The 20,364-nt window shown below is 40.4% G+C and overlaps 1 protein-coding gene across 2 annotated transcripts in view; it reads left to right on the forward strand.

Annotated features, from left to right (window-relative positions):
* jakmip3 (Janus kinase and microtubule interacting protein 3) overlaps positions 1 to 11,122 on the forward strand; it is a 36,165-nt gene extending 25,043 nt beyond the window's left edge. For both annotated transcript variants that reach the window (XM_061707589.1, XM_061707591.1), the window contains exons 19-23: positions 473 to 550; positions 5,281 to 5,514; positions 7,884 to 7,949; positions 8,052 to 8,111; positions 9,672 to 11,122. In XM_061707589.1, coding sequence (XP_061563573.1) covers positions 473 to 550; positions 5,281 to 5,514; positions 7,884 to 7,949; positions 8,052 to 8,102 — 429 coding nt within the window. In that variant the 3' untranslated portion in view covers positions 8,103 to 8,111; positions 9,672 to 11,122. The remainder of the gene's footprint in view (positions 1 to 472; positions 551 to 5,280; positions 5,515 to 7,883; positions 7,950 to 8,051; positions 8,112 to 9,671) is intronic.
* The last annotated feature ends 9,242 nt before the right edge of the window (positions 11,123 to 20,364 follow it).

Raw genomic sequence — 20,364 nt, forward strand, 5'->3', positions numbered from 1 at the left:
GTACCGACTCCTGCTGGCTCATATAAACTCGTAGAGGCTCGTACTGACTCGTACAGGCTCATATAGACTTGTACAGGCTCGTACTGACTCGTGCTGGCTCATATAGACTCGTAGAGGCTTGTGCCGACTCGTACAGGCTCGTACCGACACGTGCTGGCTCATATAGACTCGTAGAGGCTTGTACCGACTCGTACTGGCTCATATAAACTCGTAGAGGCTTGTACCGACCCCTCCTGGCTCATATAGACTTGTACCTGCTCAACTGAAGTCCACCCGTATTCCTGACTGTGGTCGGACATCTGATGCTTCAGGCACATTGATGTTACATGAAAATGAGACTCAGGCAATATTTCTGGGCAGAATTTTTGAATAACTTCAGGCATCCCGTCAAGTTAGCGCTGCATAGCATAGCATGCAATCTGAAAAGGTTTAAATTTAGTTCGGAGTTTGGGTCCTGTGCCTTGTTTTCCAGGATCGATTCAGTAAACAGAAAGGCTACCTGGATGAAGAGCTGGACTACAGGAAGCAGTCCATGGATCAGGCCCACAAGGTGAGTCTGAGCAGAACAGGTTCCGCCTAGGGTTGCCACCTTTCAGAAATAGAAATAAGGGACGCCCTGATTTCAGCAGCGCAGGAGCCAAAAAAAAAGCCCCAAAACTTCTAAACTGAATAAAAATGTGTTTATTTTATATGAAAAAACTAAATGCTTTGATTTAAAGTTTAAAGTGCTTTAATAGCATTGAACTTTCATGACTGTACAGATAGACAACCATACTAGCAACTGAAATATCCTCCTAGCTACGTATGTCCACATCAGCCCAGATGTAATTTAGCTACAGGTGAAGAATATGGTGTAAAAGTTAATTTATTTCAATAATTCAACTAGAATATGGTGTAAAAGTTAATTTATTTCAATAATTCAACTAGAATATAGTGTAAAAGTTAATTTATTTCAATAATTCAACTAGAATATGGTGTAAAAGTTCATTTGTTTCAATAATTCAACTAGAATATGGTGTAAAAGTTAATTTATTTCAATAATTCAACTAGAATATGGTGTAAAAGTTAATTTATTTCAATAATTCAACTAGAATATGGTGTAAAAGTTAATTTATTTCAATAATTCAACTAGAATATGGTGTAAAAGTTAATTTATTTCAATAATTGAACTAGAATATGGTGTAAAAGTTCATTTGTTTCAATAATTCAACTAGAATATGGTGTAAAAGTTAATTTATTTCAATAATTCAACTAGAATATGGTGTAAAAGTTAATTTATTTCAATAATTCAACTAGAATATGGTGTAAAAGTTAATTTATTTCAATAATTCAACTAGAATATGGTGTAAAAGTTAATTTATTTCAATAATTCAACTAGAATATGGTGTAAAAGTTAATTTATTTCAATAATTCAACTAGAATATGGTGTAAAAGTTCATTTGTTTCAATAATTCAACTAGAATATGGTGTAAAAGTTAATTTATTTCAATAATTCAACTAGAATATGGTGTAAAAGTTAATTTATTTCAATAATTCAACTAGAATATGGTGTAAAAGTTAATTTATTTCAATAATTCAACTAGAATATGGTGTAAAAGTTAATTTATTTCAATAATTCAACTAGAATATGGTGTAAAAGTTCATTTGTTTCAATAATTCAACTAGAATATGGTGTAAAAGTTAATTTATTTCAATAATTCAACTAGAATATTAGTCTAGACGGATTTCAGAAAAAAGGCCTTTTATAAGAAGTAAGGAGCATTTATGGGTACAAGCCGGGAACCGGCCTACCTTACATATTTCAAGGGTGCTGAGTCCAAAAAAACCGGTACCCGAGTGAAATTTTGAGTTTTTGACCTTCTAATTTGCATATTAAAATGGCCGCCAAATTGCCCATCTTGCACAGTTATTGGACCATTTCCTCCTATTTTTTTTTGTAAGTAGGCAATCAAGATGAGGAAATTAAGTTTCTAGATCGATAGTCAAGGGTCAAACAAGGATATAGTGGAGGCTCAGTGCCTTTTTTATGTATATATATATGCAAAATACCAACTTTTAAGGTGAAATTAAGCATTATTTGTGTCATTTTTTAAGGCCGACATAAATATTAAATAAAAGTTACTCTGAAATTTTCCCTGTTGATATGACATATGATGTACACCATATTATATGATAACAAAGAAAAAAATCCATTGCAAGTTGTCTGAGATTTCATGTTTTTTTCGTTTTTTTTTTCAAATTAAGCATTTGTTCTCTAAATTCTCTAAAAACCCATGTAAATAGGGAAAAATAATCAAAAAGAGACCACCATGAAACGTACAAAGTTGAATATTTAGATCAGTACATAGCATGGTCAGTCCCATCACTGAGGACCCTTTGCCTGAGGTGAATTAACAGCAAAGAGGATCGTAACAGTTTCACACGCTTTGGCCACCTATAACCACCTGCAGCCACCCATAGTCACATATAGTCACCTGCAGCCACCTGCAGCCACCTGCAGCCACCTGCAGCCACCTATAGCCACCTGCAGCCACCTATAGCCACCTGCAGCCACCTATAGCCACCTGCAGCCACCTATAGCCACCTGCAGCCACCTATAATCACCTGCAGCCACCTATAGCCACCTGCAGCCACCTATAATCACCTGCAGCCACCTATAGTCACCTGCAGCCACCCATAGCCACCTATAGCCACCTGCAACCACCTATAGCCGCCTGCAGCCAACTATAGCCACTTATAGCCGCCTGCAGCCATTTATAGCCACTTATAGCAACCTGCAGCCACCTATAGCCCCCTGCAACCACCTATAGCCACCTGCAGCCACCCATAGCCGCCTGCAGCCATTTATAGCCACCTATAGCCACCTGTAGCCACCTATAGCCACCTACAGCCACCTATAGCCCCCTGCAACCACCTATAGCCACCTTCATCCACCTACAGCCACCTACAGCAACCTGCAGCAACCTGCAGCCACCTATAGCCCCCTGCAACCACCTATAGCCACCTTCATCCACCTACAGCCACCTACAGCAACCTGCAGCAACCTGCAGCCACCTATAGCCCCCTGCAACCACCTATAGCCACCTTCATCCACCTACAGCCACCTACAGCAACCTGCAGCAACCTGCAGCCACCTATAGCCCCCTGCAACCACCTATAGCCACCTGCAGCCACCTACAGCAACCTGCAGCCACTTATAGCCACCTACAGCCACCTACAGCCACCTGCAGCCACCTATAGTCACCTATAGCCACCTGCAGCCACCTATAGTCACCTATAGCCACCTGCAGCCACCTATATTCACCTATAGCCACCTGCAGCCACCTATAGTCACCTATAGCCACCGGCAACCACCTATAGCCACCTTCAGCCACCTATAGCCACCTGCAGCCACCTATAGCCACCTGCAGCCACCTACAGTCACCTGCAGCCACCTATAGTCACCTATAGCCACCTGCAGCCACCTATAGTCACCTGCAGCCACCTACATCCACCTACAGCCACCTCCAGCCACCTGCAGCCACCTATAGCCACCTGCAGCCACCTATAGCCACCTACAGTCACCTGCAGCCACCTATAGTCACCTATAGCCACCTGCAGCCACCTACAGCCACCTGCAGCCACCTATAGCCACCTGCAGCCACCTATAGCCACCTACAACCACCTACAACCACCTACAGCCACCTATAGCCAAATGCCGAAAATCAGGGCTGTTATGCACTGCAATGTGTACATGTCAGAGTGATGACCAATGTCCTTGTTTAAATGTGGAGGTGTAGTCCTCAAGCATACCAAGGCAATGGGTAACCAAAGAACTTGGAAAAGGACTGCAGAAAGAAATACTAATCAAAATGAAATTCCAAAGACAAATGGCACACAAGCAAACTAGAAAGGTATAAAAACAATTTATCAAAACAAGTGACCTATGGAACATACAGAAGAAGACAGATGAAAGCAAAGCAATTCAGCTAAAAACATGAAAGAAAATATACAGAAACAAGATCTGATCTGTAGAACTGTTCAAGGGAAGTTTCATGTTTTTTTTTCCCTATTCACTTAAATTTTTTGATTTTTGAATTAAGAGCATTATGCTTTGTTTGCATAAAAAAATGAATTCTCAGACAACTTGCAATGGTGTTTTTCTTGATTATTATGTAATATGGAATACATCACACATCATATACACACTGGTAACATTTAAGAGTGATATTGACTGAATATTTATGTCGGCCTTAAAAATGACACAAATAATGCTTAATTTCACCTTAAAAGTTGGTATTTTGCATATATATATACATAAAAAGGCACTGAGCCTCCACTATATCCTTACTCTGACCCTAGACTATAGATCTAGACACTTAATTCATCATCTTTGAATGCCTACTTACAAAAAAACTTGGGGAAAATGGTCCAACGACTGAGCAAGACAGGCAGTTTGGCGGCCATTTTGATATGCAAATTAGAAGGTCAAAAACTCAAAATTTTGCTCGGGTACCGTTTTTTTTGGATTCAGCACCCTTGAAATATGTAAAGTAGGCCGGTTCCCGACTTGTACCCATAAATGCTCCTTACATTCACTTTTTGGTACATCCCGTCTAGTCTATATGGTGTAAAAGTTAATTTATTTCAATAATTCAACTAGAATATGGTGTAAAAGTTAATTTATTTCAATAATTCAACTAGAATATGGTGTAAAAGTTCATTTGTTTCAATAATTCAACTAGAATATGGTGTAAAAGTTAATTTATTTCAATAATTCAACTAGAATATGGTGTAAAAGTAAATTTATTTCAATAATTGAACTAGAATATGGTGTAAAAGTTCATTTGTTTCAATAATTCAACTAGAATATGGTGTAAAAGTTAATTTATTTCAATAATTCAACTAGAATATGGTGTAAAAGTTAATTTATTTCAATAATTCAACTAGAATATGGTGTAAAGGTTCATTTATTTCAATAATTCAACTAGAATATGGTGTAAAAGCTAATGAAAATACGGTACAAATCGTGTCCCGTATTAGTTCAATACGGGACGCAACATTTTTTTCTCAAATAAAGGACAATTCCGTATTTTACGGGACGGGTGGCGACCCTAGTTCCGCCCCATCCTCAGAGATCACGGGAAATAGTTTCTCTTCATATAACTACGCAGGTGCAGACCTCCAGACCACTAGGGGGTGCTCACATTATAAACTACAAATTCAGTAAAAGTGACATTTGGGTTGCTTTTCTGATCCAATCAATGTCTTCACTTTTTCAAATGTGCGTCTGGTTTTCAGAGGATCCTGGAGCTGGAGGCCATGCTGTTTGAAGCTCTGCAGCAGGAGGAGGACTCCAGGATGTTGGGGTTAAAGGTGGAGGGGTGCCGGCTCTCCGAGACCCTCACAGAGGAGGAAAAGGAGGAGCTAAGAAGAGCCATGGACCAATGGAAACGAACGGTGATGTATGAGCTGAGAGAAAGAGACGCCCAGATCCTTCGAGAGAGGATGGAGCTGCTGCAGCTCACACAGCAGGTGAGAGCTCCTTGTGTTCTGTGGGCTGTGAGCTTGGTGCATCTGATGTAGTTTTTCTCTGCTCGCATCATGTATGTTTTTATGTCTGAACGTGGCTGTATGATGAATGTGTGCTGAATGTTTATATCTGCTGCAAACCTAATCGCCGTTCAAGGGACAAATTAATACAGTGAAGTGAAGTGAAGTGAAGAAGGGATCGGAAATATGAACTTACGCTTTAACCAAGCCCGATAAAAACCTAAACATGAACCTGAACGAAACATGAACATGAACCTGAACTAAGCCCAATAAAAACCTAAACATGAACCTGAATCAAGCCCAATAAAAACCTAAACATGAACCTGAACCAAACCCAATAAAAACCTAAACATGAACCTGAATCAAGCCTGATAAAAACCTAAACATGAACCTGAACCTGAACTAAGCCCGATAAAAACCTAAACAATTACCTGAACCAAACCCAATAAAAACCTAAACATGAACCTGAACCTGAACTAAGCCCGATAAAAACCTAAACTCGAACCTGAACCAAGCCCAATAAAAACCTAAACATGTACCTGAACCAAACCCAATAAAAACCTAAACATGAACCTGAACCTGAACTAAGCCCGATAAAAACCTAAACTATTACCTGAACCAAACCCAATAAAAACCTAAACATGTACCTGAACCAAACCCAATAAAAACCTAAACATGAACCTGAATCAAGCCCAATAAAAACCTAAACATGAACCTGAATCAAGCCCGATAAAAACCTAAAAATGTACCTGAACAAAACATGAACCTGAATCTGAACTAAGCCCTAATAAAAACCTAAACATGAACCTGAACCAAGCCCAATAAAAACCTAAACATGAACCTGAATCAAGCCCAATAAAAACCTAAACATGAACCTGAATCAAGCCCGATAAAAACCTAAACATGAACCTGAACAAAACATGAACCTGAATCTGAACTAAGCCCTAATAAAAACCTAAACATGAACCTGAACCAAGCCCAATAAAAACCTAAACTCGAACCTGAATCAAGCCCGATAAAAACCTAAAAATGTACCTGAACCTGAACTAAGCCCGATAAAAACCTAAACATGAACCTGAACCTGAACTAAGCCCGATAAAAACCTAAACAATTACCTGAACCAAACCCAATAAAAACCTAAACATGTACCTGAACCAAACCCAATAAAAACCTAAACATGAACCTGAATCAAGCCCAATAAAAACCTAAACATGAACCTGAATCAAGCCCAATAAAAACCTAAAAATGTACCTGAACAAAACATGAACCTGAATCTGAACTAAGCCCTAATAAAAACCTAAACATGAACCTGAACCAAGCCCAATAAAAACCTAAACATGAACCTGAATCAAGCCCGATAAAAACCTAAACATGAACCTGAACCAAGCCTGATAAAAACCTAAACATGAACCTCAACGAAACTTAAACATGAACCTGAACCTGAACTAAGCCCAATAAAAACCTAAATATAAACCTGAACCAAGTCTGATAAAAACCTTAACAAAAACCTGAACAAAACTTAAACGTAAACCTGAACTAAGCCCAGTACTGGAGTTGAGCGGGGATGAGGGGGATGGCATCCCCCCCCCTGAAATAAAAACGGTCCAAATCATCCCCCCTGTAAAACTGCCATCCCCCCTTTCCATCCCTTATGTCATTCCATCAATGAATGTGGTTTTACTGCTATTTCAACATTTAGAGTCATCACCAGAAAAATAACACCAGAAAAATAACTTATTTCACAATTTTCACCTGTTTCAAGTAAATTTCACTTGAAATAAGTAGACAAATCTTCCAGTGGGACAAGGTTTATCTTCTTATTACAAGCAAAAAAAATCTTGTTCCACTAGCAGATTTTTCTACTTATTTTAAGTGAAAAGCTACTTGAAACAGGTGAAAATTGTTTTTTTTTCCAGTGATGAGTCTTGTTTTAAGTGTAATGAGATTTTTTTACTAAAATGGGACATTTTAACTAGAAATACAACAAATATTCTTGTTAAGAGTTTTTGCAGTGATCCATTTTACTTTTGTGAAGGACAGAGTCATATTGATAAGTTCAGTTTTTTGTGTTTGGATGTATTTGATGTAAGCCCAGTGGATATTTAAAGCTTACAGAAGGCTGCATTTAACTGCTGCTATGTCATTCCTGCAGTATTTCTGCAGGTGTTTTGGTCAGTGCTGTTATTTGTAATATATTATATTATTTGTAATCAGCACAAATTATCTGTCCCCATATGATAAAATCCACCATCCCCCCTGATTTTTTTTTTTACAACTCGAGTACTGACTAAGCCCAATAAAAACCTTAACAAGAACCTGAATCAAACTTGGATCATATGTGTGTTTCACAGAGGAACAAGGATTTGGAGGAATGTATAGAAGCACAGAAACGCCAGATCAAAGAGCTGGAGGAGAAGGTAAACACCAGACAGAACCAGAGGAATCTGCTTTTCTACCCCACATGAATAGCTTTAGGATAAAAATGCCCTTTTAACTAACCTGGTTCTCTTTTGTTCCAGTTTCTATTTCTGTTTCTATTCTTCTCTTTGGCCTTCATCCTCTGGTCGTAACAGATGCAGGTATGTGAAGCATCACACGTGTCTAGAGTTCCTCCAGGTGGGATTGTTGCTCACCTGTCCTTATTGCCAGGCACATTAGTGAAACGATCGTTCACTTTGTGAGACAAGCACCAAATTTTGCACAAAGTATGTTCTAGGTCTACTTTTTCAAAAAAGCCTGTTAGCCACGCAAAAAAAACAATATGGCTGCCGTTTTCCAAAATGGCTGCCACAAAAGCCGTTTTTATGTGTTTTTTGACCTCACAACGTGTCACATCGCAGTATGAGCTTGTAGATCGGCGATCATTATTTTTTATAAATGTTTTTTTTTTTAGATTTTAATCCGGTTAAAATTTAGAAACTTCATTTCTGATCAAATTGCAACAGAAAACAGATAATATTAGTCAAAATTGGCCCACCATCTTGAAAACTGGAAGCCATATTTAATTTGTATTGACATCATAGAATTTGTTTTGCCAAAACGCATGATAAAGAGATCATTAAAATATGTTCATGCAATTCAAGTTCTACACTGACAACTAGGGTTGCCACCTTTCAGAAATAGAAATACGCCCTGATTTCAGCAGCGCAGGGGCCAAAAAAAAAGCCCTAAAACTTCTAAACTGAATAAAAATGTGTTTATTTTATATGAAAAACAAAATGCTTTGATTTAAAGTTTAAAATGCTTTAATAGCATTGAACTTTCATGACTGTAGAGGCAGACAACCATATAGCAACTGAAATAGCTGCCTATGCTACGTATGTCCACATCAGCCCAGATGTATAATATACATACAGGTGAAGAATATGGTGTAAAAGTTAATTTATTTCAATAATTCAACTAGAATATGGTGTAAAAGTTAATTTATTTCAATAATTCAACTAGAATATGGTGTAAAAGTTAATTTATTTCAATAATTCAACTAGAATATGGTGTAAAAGTTAATTTATTTCAATAATTCAACTAGAATATGGTGTAAAAGTTAATTTATTTCAATAATTCAACTAGAATATGGTGTAAAAGTTAACTTATTTCAATAATTCAACTAGAATATGGTGTAAAAGTTAATTTATTTCAATAATTCAACTAGAATATGGTGTAAAAGTTAATTTATTTCAATAATTCAACTAGAATATGGTGTAAAAGTTAATTTATTTCAATAATTCAACTAGAATATGGTGTAAAAGTTAATTTATTTCAATAATTCAACTAGAATATGGTGTAAAAGTTAATTTATTTCAATAATTCAACTAGAATATGTTGTAAAAATTAATGAAAATACGGGACAAATCGCGTCCCATATTAGTTCAATACGGGACGCAACATTTTTTTCTCAAATAAAGGACAATTCCGTATTTTACGGGACGGGTGGCAACCCTACTGACAACCTTGTTTTAGCTTTCATAAGACAGCCATCTTGAAAAACGGCCGCCATCTTGGATTTTCAGGTGGCTAACGGGCTTTTCTGCATAGCCTAAGTAGGTGCTAGGCAATGTTCATGCAAAATTTGGTGCTTGTCTCACAAAGTGAACGATTCTCCTAAAAACCTGACTTAATTTCCCTCACTATTGTTGTTTCAGCGTGTGCAGGCCTCCAGAGTCCAGCAGCCGAACTCTGGGCGGGGCGACCTCCATCTGGTCCGGACCACGTCGTTGTCAGGAGGAGGACGAGGACTCCCGGGGTTTGGAACCAGGAACACCAGCTGAAGCTCAGGCTTCACTGCTGTCAGCTGCCAATCAGAGAAGAGCCCTCAGGTGACTCAGTCACCGCGGTGCCAAAGGTCAAGGACAGTATCCATGGCAACAAAGAATAACTGTCCTCAGACGAGGGAGGCTCCCAATCGCAGGAAGTTCTGGCTGAGACTTTTGACTCATTAAGACCTTTCTGGACCAAAACCGGTGCTGGACCAGCTTAAGCTAGTGGACTACACATTCAAGCTGGTGGATTTTTAACATCATTTCTCTCAATGAACTTGTTTGGTTGACTGAAGTGTTAAGTTGGTGAATTCTGTCAGTACAAGAGGTTTTATGAACAGAAGGAGCTGCTGATACTCAGAAAAACTGAAATATTCCGCACCCCACGATTGGCTGGAGAGAGCCGAGCAGTTGGACGTTGTGGTTTTTCTTCACGTTGGAGTGTGTGACCTGTCGGGTTCACCTCAGGACCAAACACCGATGGACAAAACATCTGGAGAAGAACAGGAGGTCCAATGGCAGGTTGAGGTGCTAAAAATCACAGAATGAAATGATCGAGGAAACAGTGTTTGAGATGACCGAGAACTCAGCAGAAACCAGAGATGCAGATGCAACCGCAGCAGTCCACCGACCACCGACCCAGGTTAAACAGGTTCAGTTGATCCAGAATAAACAGGATCAGATGATCCAAGTTAAACAAGATGACATGAACTAAATTATACAGGCTCAGACGATCCAGATTAAACAGGATCAGTTGATCCAGGTTAAATGGGTTCAGTTGATCCGGATTAAAGGTATTCTATGCAACAAATCCCTGATTTTGGAAAGCTAGCAAGATTTGAAAGAGGCACCTCTAAGCCCCGCCCATTCGGTCCGAATGAAACGGATTGGTCCAGGACCAGAGGCTTGGCAGGAAGGGAAAGAACCAATCAGATGCCTTCATTTTAAACCACGACCCCCCCCCCCCCTGTCCCATGCGCGCACTCGCTTCCAGCCCCCCCGTGTCCACTTCCCACGGGTCCTCCTGGGCTCACAGTGTCCCAGTGTAACCCCCCTCCCTCCCCTCTGCCATGGACCCCAGTATGTAGTTATTATGTAGTTATTTCCAGAGCAGCTCGGTCCCCGCTGTGTGGGTGAGCGGGGAGCAGAGCCGTTAGTCCGGGCTGCTGCTACAGGACTCTCTGCCCAGCAGCAGCAGCCCGCGGGGACACGTGAAGAGCCGCAGCAGCTCCGGCTCGGAAGCAGTATGGGGGTCCGTGGGGATGTAGGCGTCTCCATCCCGGCGAGAGCGGAGAGCGCCGGTGCGGCTGGCGGAGCGCTGCAGTGCCGTGCAGGCTCTGTTGCCACAGCTACGCTACGCCGTAGGGTACGCCGTAGCCTACGGCGTAGCCATGGCTCTAGAGCCTGCAGCACCAGGGTTTCCGTTGTCCGGTAATTGCCGAAATATGTCGAAGTCCGGTATTTTATAATCTCTCCGGTCAAAATGTCCGGTGAAAATACTGACTGGTGCTGCGGGACTAGAGTCCCCGGGAGTACCGCGGAGGGACACGCCGAGCCTCGGTGCCGGGAGCCGGGAGGAAGCGGAGCTGCGGCGCCGACATCCACGTGTGCGTTGATTAATGGTTCCGCGTCGCACTGACGTAGGTTATGCGCAAGCTTCTGCAATATTTATTTATTTTTTGAAGTTACGCTCGCGAGTCAATTGACGGGACTTATTTTATTTTAAATACCCTGTTTTTAAATAAAAATACTATCAAATGACTTGCATTGATATCGTACTACTGCATATGATTTATTTTTAACCTCAATAAATTCATATAGCCTATGTGACCGGAATTTCAAACATTTGTCCGGTAAATTGAAACCCTGCCGGTCACATTGTCCGTTGCCAATTTTTTCTAGCGGAAACACTGTGCAGCGCCCCGCAGCGCTCCGCCAGCCGCACCGGCGCAGTCCGCTCTCGCCGGGATGGAGACGCCGGTGGGCAGGATGCACGTTTGGGTGGGCACAGCCCCCCCCTGCCCCCCCCTAAAACTGGCCTCGCTTACAGGTGAATGAGACATGGGGTAGTTTTGTTGAAAATGTTCTGTCCAAAATGTCCTGGAAAACTGAACTCCTGCAAATGCGCGTTCCCCAAAGTTTGTGGGGGCGTGGCTTTGGACAGAGCGCTGACGGGAGGGGGAGGAGGGGGCGGGGTTTAGAGGAGGTGCCACTTTCAAAATTTCAAAATTCTTGCTAGCTCTCCCAAATCAGGGATTTGTTGCATAGAATACCTTTAAAGAGGTTGAAATGATCTAAATTAAACAGGCTCAAACGATCCAGATTAAACAAGTTCGAATGATCTAGGTTAAACAGGGTCAGTTGATCCAGGTTAAAGGACTATACCAGAGTTCAAGCAACTTCTTGTTAGGCAGCAAAATCACGTCAATTAAGTAATAGCAATCAATGTTGGCAAAGGGGCCAACCGAGCTACGTTGGAACGGTTAGCTATTTAAATCAAGACTCTTCACTTCCGTGACGGCATGCATAGACCCCCGACAGACACATCCAGGTCATTTTAACCTTGTATATGAGCTAAAAGTACACTACAATAATCTCCCTCCACTCGTCGACGTCTTCTTGTCATAAATCCAGCGATTTCGACTACCGATCACGTAAACTGCTGTCAAACACACAAGCGGACGAGAGCTGATGGACTGTATTAACCGTGTTACAATATACAGTTTTGCAGGACGAGGAAACAGATGCCTCAAAATCACTCCAGAAACTTCACATTAGTTTGTCCGGTGGGTTTTATACTGTTTAAGGTACAAACACATCCTTTTCTACACATTTTGGACACATACAAAGTTAAAATGACCTCAGTTCCTCTACACAGATCCTGTCCCCACACGTAACAAACGTTCCACTCAAACTAAAAAACTGTTCATCAGTTGATCCAGATTAAACAGGTTCAGATACTCCAGGCGAAACAGTTTCAGTTGATTCAGGTTAATAAGGTTCAGGTGATCCAGGTTAAACAGTTTCAGGTGCTCTAGATTATACAGGTTCAGTTAATCAGTAGATCCACATTAAACAAGTTCAATTGATCCAGATTAAACACGATCAGATGATCCAGATTAAACAGGATCTGTTGATCCAGATTAATATGGTACAGGTGATCCAGGTAAAACAGTTCCAGGTGCTCTCGATGAAACAGGTTCAGTTGATCCAGAATAAACAGATTCAGATGATCCAGATGAAACAGGTTAAATCAGGAGTCGGCAACCCGCGGCTCTAGAGCCGCATGCAGCTCTTTAGCGCCGCCCTAGTGGCTCCTGGAGCTTTTTCAAAAATGTTTGACCTTTTTTTCCTTTCTTTCTTCTTTTTTTTCTTTTTTTACCTCTTTATTTCTTTTTTCTTTTTTTCCTTTTTTCCTCTTTCTTTCTTCCATTTTCCTTTGCTTTTTAATCTTGACATTTCGATTTTTTTCTCAACATTTCGATTTTTTTCTCAACATTTAGACTTTTTTCTCGAAATTTTGACTTTTTTCTCGACATTTCGACTTTTTCTTTATATTTAGACTTTTTTCATGAAATTTTGACTATTTCCTGGACATTTCGACTTTTTCCTCAACATATCGACTTTTTTCTCGAAATTTTGACTTTTTTCTCGACATTTCGACTTTTTTCTCGACATTTCGACTTTTTTCTCGACATTTCGACTTTTTTTTCAAGATTGTACTTCAACTTTAATCTTGACATTTCGACTTTTTTCTCGACATTTCGACTTTTTTCTCGAAATTTCAACTTTTTTCTCGAAGTGCATAATAAAAAAAATATTATATATATTATAGCTAATATAAATAAATGCAGCATGTGTTGTCTTGATTCTAAGGCTTATATAAGACTTTTCATTTTTTGCGGCTCCAGACATATTTGTTTTTTGTGTTTTTGGTCCAATATGGCTCTTTCAACATTTTGGGTTGCCGACTCCTGGGTTAAATGAATCAGTAGATCCAGATTAAACAGGTTCACATGTTCCAGATTAGGCAGGGTCAGATTTTCCAGATTGGACTAATTCAGAGGATCCAGATTTAACAGGTTCAGATCCTCCAGATCAGACAGGTACAGTTAATCAGTAGATCTGGATTAAACAGGTTCAGTTGATCCTGGTGAACAGGATCAGATTAACCAGATTAAAGCACTTCAGATTATCCAGATTAAGCAGATCCAGATTAAATCAGGATCCAGATTAAGGAGGTTGAGGTCAGGATGGGGTGAAACGGAACTGAGATTGTGACTTCAGAGTTTCAGAAATGAGTGAAAAAAAAAGATTATCTGACATATCTGCTGTTTTACGTGATTTATTCATATCACATGAATAATTTTATGAGCCTTTTTATTCTCCTACTGGACATTATGACTGAAAACTGAAATGGCATTATGAAATGTTCAGTAATTTGAATTTTAAAACTGGTGAATCTTTTCTACTTTGGTTCAGTTTTATTTTTCTTTGCTGTGTCTCCCGTCTGTGATGATGTTTCGTTAGCGGTTCATCATAGAAACAAAGAGCACAGCTTCTGCATCATTTCTGGACTTGTTCCCGTCAACCGATCGCCCTGCTGCTCCTCGGAGTGAGACTGAAGGTCAGAATCAGCTCCAGGACTCTGTTCCTGTTTTCCCACCTGGATCCAGCTGTTGGACTTTTACTACCCCAGATGATATTTTTCTATCCTGCTGTGAGTCTGAAGTCAGTTTACGCCTGAACAGCTGGCAGGTCAATGTGATTAAACGTGTTGCACATGAAGACGAGTGTTTGTGTCGTTGCTGGTTTACCAAAGTCTCTTTCCCCCTTATTGAACTTTAACCTTCACTTTGTTCTACAACATGTTTTTTTAATTCACAGACCCGATGTAGGACAAAGGAGCAGCATCAGATATTATTGGGGTTCAATTCAACCCTGAAATAAAAGTTGGATCCAGACCCTGGTGGTTCCCAGTAGAGGAACGGAGGGTGGATCCAGACCCTATAGCTGGGAGGGAATTCATGAAAATCGTGCACTTGGTGACAAGTTTTTGATATTTGGCATGGTGTTAGGTATGGACATAAGGTTTTCAAAAACCACCGCAAACAAATTGGGATGTCCCACTAGTGGCCGGTTTGCAGAAAATTCAAAATGGTTCCCGCCGAATAGACCAAAGGTCATATCTCAGCTTCTCTTAGTCCTAGATTGTTGGCCATGATTGATGATGATGATTTGCCATAGATTGTTGTATGGCCATAATGCTCACCCAATTAGATTACTGATACTACAGCAATAGTGACCTGTCCATTAAACAGAAAATTACATTCCTTGGGGGTGAAAATAGAGGTCTAGAGCCCTATACAATATTTTGTATGTGACTTAATTCTAGAGATATCTACCTTGAAAATAACATTTGATAGACCCTCCAGAAAAACGCGGCCAAAAATCCTTGATTCCGCGGGCTAAAATCCTTGATTTTGCGGGCTAAAATAATTGATTATGCGATTAAATGTGCAGGTTTTTTATGTGCTTTTATGCGGTGAAATTGCGGAATATGCGGAAAGTTGCAAAATATGCGAAATATGCAGGAAGTTGCGGATTCGGCGCTGAGCTCTTCCCTATATAAATTCAGCGGGTCGTCTGATCTGAGGTCGTAAGAGAAAAAAAAGGAGAGCGCGGGTGGAGAGGAGAGATGCGACCGGCCCGGGGGCCGGCCGCCTCTCTCCTCTCCACCCGCGGCTCGGTGCTCGGGTGATTGCCGGGCGCACCGGCGCGACGAGGGGGACGAGACAGAGCTCCGTCACCCCCCCCACGCGTCCGCCGCCACTATCCCCCAAGTGGATGGGAACGTGCGTCCGCCTCCGCCGGCCCTCGCAGGCGCAGTGGTACGCGGTCAGCGCGGATCCTGAGTCCACCGGCAGCCGCGCCCACCGCGCAAGCGGGGGGACTCTCTTTTTCCTCTCACCCCCGCGGGTGAGAGCTGCTGTTTGGGGGGTGGCGGTTTCTGCGAGGGGTGCGGAGGTCCCCGGGCGGGTCCCGCATGTCGCGACCGGGCGTCCCGACATGTCACTCACAACACTTCCCCCTTTTTCCAAACTTTATGAGAAAATGTGCGGCGATGATGCGGTGAAATCAAGCGAGCCCCGCATAATTCGCATATTCAGCGCGGACATATGCAATATTAACCCCAGTAAAAGTGATTTTTCTGCACCAGACATTGAAATCCATGGAAGGTCTGTAAATCCACGGACAGCCGTGAAATCCGCGAAAAATTCCGCGATCACGGAATCGCGGATTCCTGGAGGGTCTAATTTGACCTTCAACATGTGAGAAATTTATCTCAGAATTAAGAAAGTAGAGAAAGTGACAATATACAACAATCTAGGTCTAAGAGCAGCTGAGATATGACCTTTTAGTCCCTAGTGGTTCCCAGTAGAGGAACTGAAGAGCAACACAAACAACAACAGATAAAGCCTGAATTATGGTTCTGTGTCAAACCAACGCAGAGCACACGTCGTCGCCGTGACGCCGTTGTGAACCCTTCGGACTTCTCCGTCACTCCATTTCGTCGCGGTGCAGTACCCCCCGCGACTGCTAGTTAGCGATCTTTTCCTGAATGGTTTATCCGACTTTTTCCGGTCACAGTGAATCAAAGAGATAAGGACAACTATTGTGCAAAAAAACAAAACAAAAAAAATCACACATACACGAAGAAAAGAGCGCTGAAAGTTCACGACTGCTTCATACCGGAAACCGGAAATGCTTCGCTTTCAAACGAACCAATCACAGCCCTCTCCGTCTGCGTGTGGTCTGCGTCGCCTCGACGCGTAGTTACAATTTTCGGGAGGTGCACGTCAGTGACGGCGTGTGGTCTGCATCGACGCAGACCACGGCGTCGTTTTGACGCAGAACCATAACTCAAGCTTAAATATAAACACTAACGACTATGTTTGTGCTTAATGGAAGCTACATGCATTGCTGCTGCCTAGAAGCCTAAATCTGTCTTTAGAGGAACACCGTTTGTTCTCCTGTTTCGTTGAAGTTTTCCTTCAAAGTAGATGTTAGTGTGACGGATTTGACAGATAAAAACACAAGTGTCACATTAGCCCATGAATTCAGATACAGATGCTTCTGCTCTTCCCGGACCGTCAGGAACGTCGTCTGGCTCTGCCGTGTCGACAAAACGCTGTCAGTCCAGACTGGTTTCTGTTCTAAAGCTTCAGTCTTCTCACTCAACTATTAACAACTGAGGATTAAAGGTTCTGCTGAAAGAGGAAACATGGAAGTAATCCAGGTTTCTGTCCGAAAAACGAGACATTACTACTAAATACACGACAGTCTCTGAATGTGGTTCATATAGAGTTTGTTATGGTGTGTGTGTGTGTGTGTGTGTGTGTGTGTGTGTGTGTGTGTGTGTGTGTGTGTGTGTGTGTGTGTGTGTGTGTGTGTGTGTGTGTGTGTGTTTGATTGAAGTAAACCTGACAGGCAGAGAGATTTAGTTCAAACTGCAGCGACTGCAGGACATCAGCAGTAATGAGCACTGACCTGTTTCTCTGAGTCCTCATCTTCCCGCATCACTGCGGTCCAGACAGCGAGGTCCATATTCCTGGGGTCTGTCAGGTTTAACAGCAGTACAAACCTGTGCCCTGCAAGTCTTGAAAAGTAATCATTCATTTGATTTATTTCATTTAATTGTAAGGGACAGTGCATATCAATCACTCACTCACTCATTCACTTTTGAAATGTAAATGTGCCGGAGTTAGTAAAAGAGCTCATGTTCATCTGTAGTCCCCTGGCAAGTCAACGTCACATTAACAAAAAAAGTTTAAAAAAAAATCAGTACATTAATGTGTATATATATATATATATGTATATATATATATATATATATATATATACATACACACTTACATACATACAATGCATGGACAATGCATAGAACAGAACATATTTACCTGAAATATAAAGGTGACAAAGACCAAAAAGAACAGCTTAGAGTCAATTTTAAGATGAGTCAAAATCAGTTTGATAAAAGGTTACGTTACTTTAAAAAGCAGTACAACAAGGGATACATTTTACAATTAGAAGAAATGCACACCACCAATCCCCAACGTTTTTGGGACCAGATTAATAAACTTGGGCCTAGAAGACGAAGTAAAATACCATTGGAGGTGTATGACAATAAGGGCCAATTAATCTCGGATATCCCACAGGTATTAAAAGAATGGGAAAAGTGTTTTACACACTTATTTTCAGGTAACCAAGAGGGGGATTATTTTGATTCAGTCTTCTTTAAGGAAATTTGTTGTTTTAAATACGAATTAGAAAATAAATCATCTCGCTCTACTTTTGAGCAGGATAATGTTTTGAATGAAGATATTCATTTAGAGGAGGTGAAGAAAGTTATCACTACTTTGAAAGATGGAAAAGCATCAGGGTTTGACGAACTGACAAATGAAATATTGAAATGTTCTATGTTCATAGATCTTCTTTATGTTTTATTTAATTTTTGTTTTGAAAATGGGATTATTCCGTCAGTATGGTACAAATCTATTGTTAGCCCAATACCGAAATCTTTAAAAGATGATCCTAGAATACCTTTAAACTATCGTGGTATCAGTTTATTGAGCACAGCATACAAACTTTATACATCTATTCTTAATATAAGGCTCATGACTTATCTGGAAGAGAATAGTTGTTTAGCAGAAGAGCAGAATGGCTTCAGAAAGGCTAGAGCCTGTGTTGATCATGTATTTTCAATCACTACTTTAGTCAGAAATAGAATAATGCAAAACAAATCATCATTTGCCTGTTATATTGATTTTCAAAAAGCTTTTGATTTTGTTAACAGAGATCTACTAGCCTATCGTCTTCTTGAGGAAGGGATAGGTGGGAAATTCTATTGGGCCATACAGTCACTGTACAAAGATCCCCAGGCTTGTGTTAGAGTTAACGAATATTGTTCAGGGTGGTTCCCTACGCCTTCTGGTGTCAAGCAGGGGGATTGTCTTTCTCCTACTTTTGCCATTTTTGCCATTTTTATTAACAATTTAGTTAAGGAAATAAAACACCTAGGACTGGGTCTTAACTATGATGGTAACAAATTAGATATTTTGCTTTATGCGGACGATATAATTTTGGTAGCTGAAAACGAAAAGGATCTGCAGAAAATGTTGGTATGCGCAGAGAAGTGGTGTAGAAAGTGGAGACTTACAGTTAATCAAAGCAAAACTCAGATTATGCATTTTAGACAGATTGGGACTAAAAGGAGTGACATACAGTTTTATTTTGGGGAACAAAAGTTAGAGTATGTAGGAAACTACAAATACTTAGGTTTTATTTTGGATGAACATCTAAATTTTGAATATGGTACATCTCTGTTAGCTGAATCTGCAAGTAGGGCACTTGGTGGTGTAATAGGAAAGACTAAAAAGCTGGGCGATTTGGGATATGCTTCCTATTCCAAATTATTTCAGGCGTGCGTCTGTCCTGTTATTGATTATATGGCAGGAGTATGGGGCTTAAAGGAAAACATGAAAGGACAAAGGGTACAGAATAGGGCAATCCGATATTTTTTAGGGGTTCATAAATTCGCGCCCATACTAGCTATAATGGGAGATATGGGATGGGAGCCATGTGAGGTACGTTGGAAAGGTGCTATGTTAGCTTTATGGAACAGAATAGTGAAGATGCCAGAGAATAGAATTGCTAAGAAAATATTAAAATGGGATGTTACAATAAAAGGTGCATGGGCAAGTGAAGTAGAGGGTATATTTATGAGGATTGGTGCATTGCATGCATTTCAGAATGGGAGCGTTGTGAATGTCTTTTGGGCTAAGGAAGCCTTGTTTAATGCTTATCAGATCAAATGGTCACAGGACATACTGTATAAACCAAAATTAAGAATATTTTGTTTGATAAAAAGTTGTTATAGTGGTGAAAAGTATGTTTGTGCCTCCCTCTCTAAAAGACAACGATCATTGTGTGCCCAAATCCGTTGTGGAATCTTGCCTCTGCACCTTGAGACAGGACGTTATCGAGGGGTCCCAGAAGAAGAGAGGATTTGTCCTTACTGTAATATTAATGATATTGAAAATGAGTTCAATTTTTTATTTTACTGTCCTTTGTATCATGAGCTGCGTCAAAAATTATTTGATATGTGTAAGAATCTGGATTTGATGTGGGTAAGTGATGCTGAGAGACTCAAATGGATTTTTGATCATAAACTATTTGCACTTGCTGACTATTTGGAGAAAGCGTGGGATAAACGAAGAAAAGTAACATATATTTAAAAATATCCATTCTGGTTTTTGATTTATTTATTTATTTTTGTTTTTCCGGTGTTCATTGTGCAGCTCCCAATTAAGTGCGTGTGATATTGTGTATTTGATGATTTTCTGTTTCTGGTGTCTTATAATCCCGTAAAGGGATGGGTCTTCGGACATGACACAAAAATAAAAATTCATTCATTCATTCATTCATTCATTCATTCATTCATTCATTCATTCATACATACATACATACATACATACATACATACATACATACATACATACATACATACATACATACA

This window comes from Cololabis saira, chromosome 19 (assembly GCF_033807715.1).
Source record: "Cololabis saira isolate AMF1-May2022 chromosome 19, fColSai1.1, whole genome shotgun sequence".
Classification (NCBI taxonomy): domain Eukaryota; kingdom Metazoa; phylum Chordata; class Actinopteri; order Beloniformes; family Belonidae; genus Cololabis; species Cololabis saira.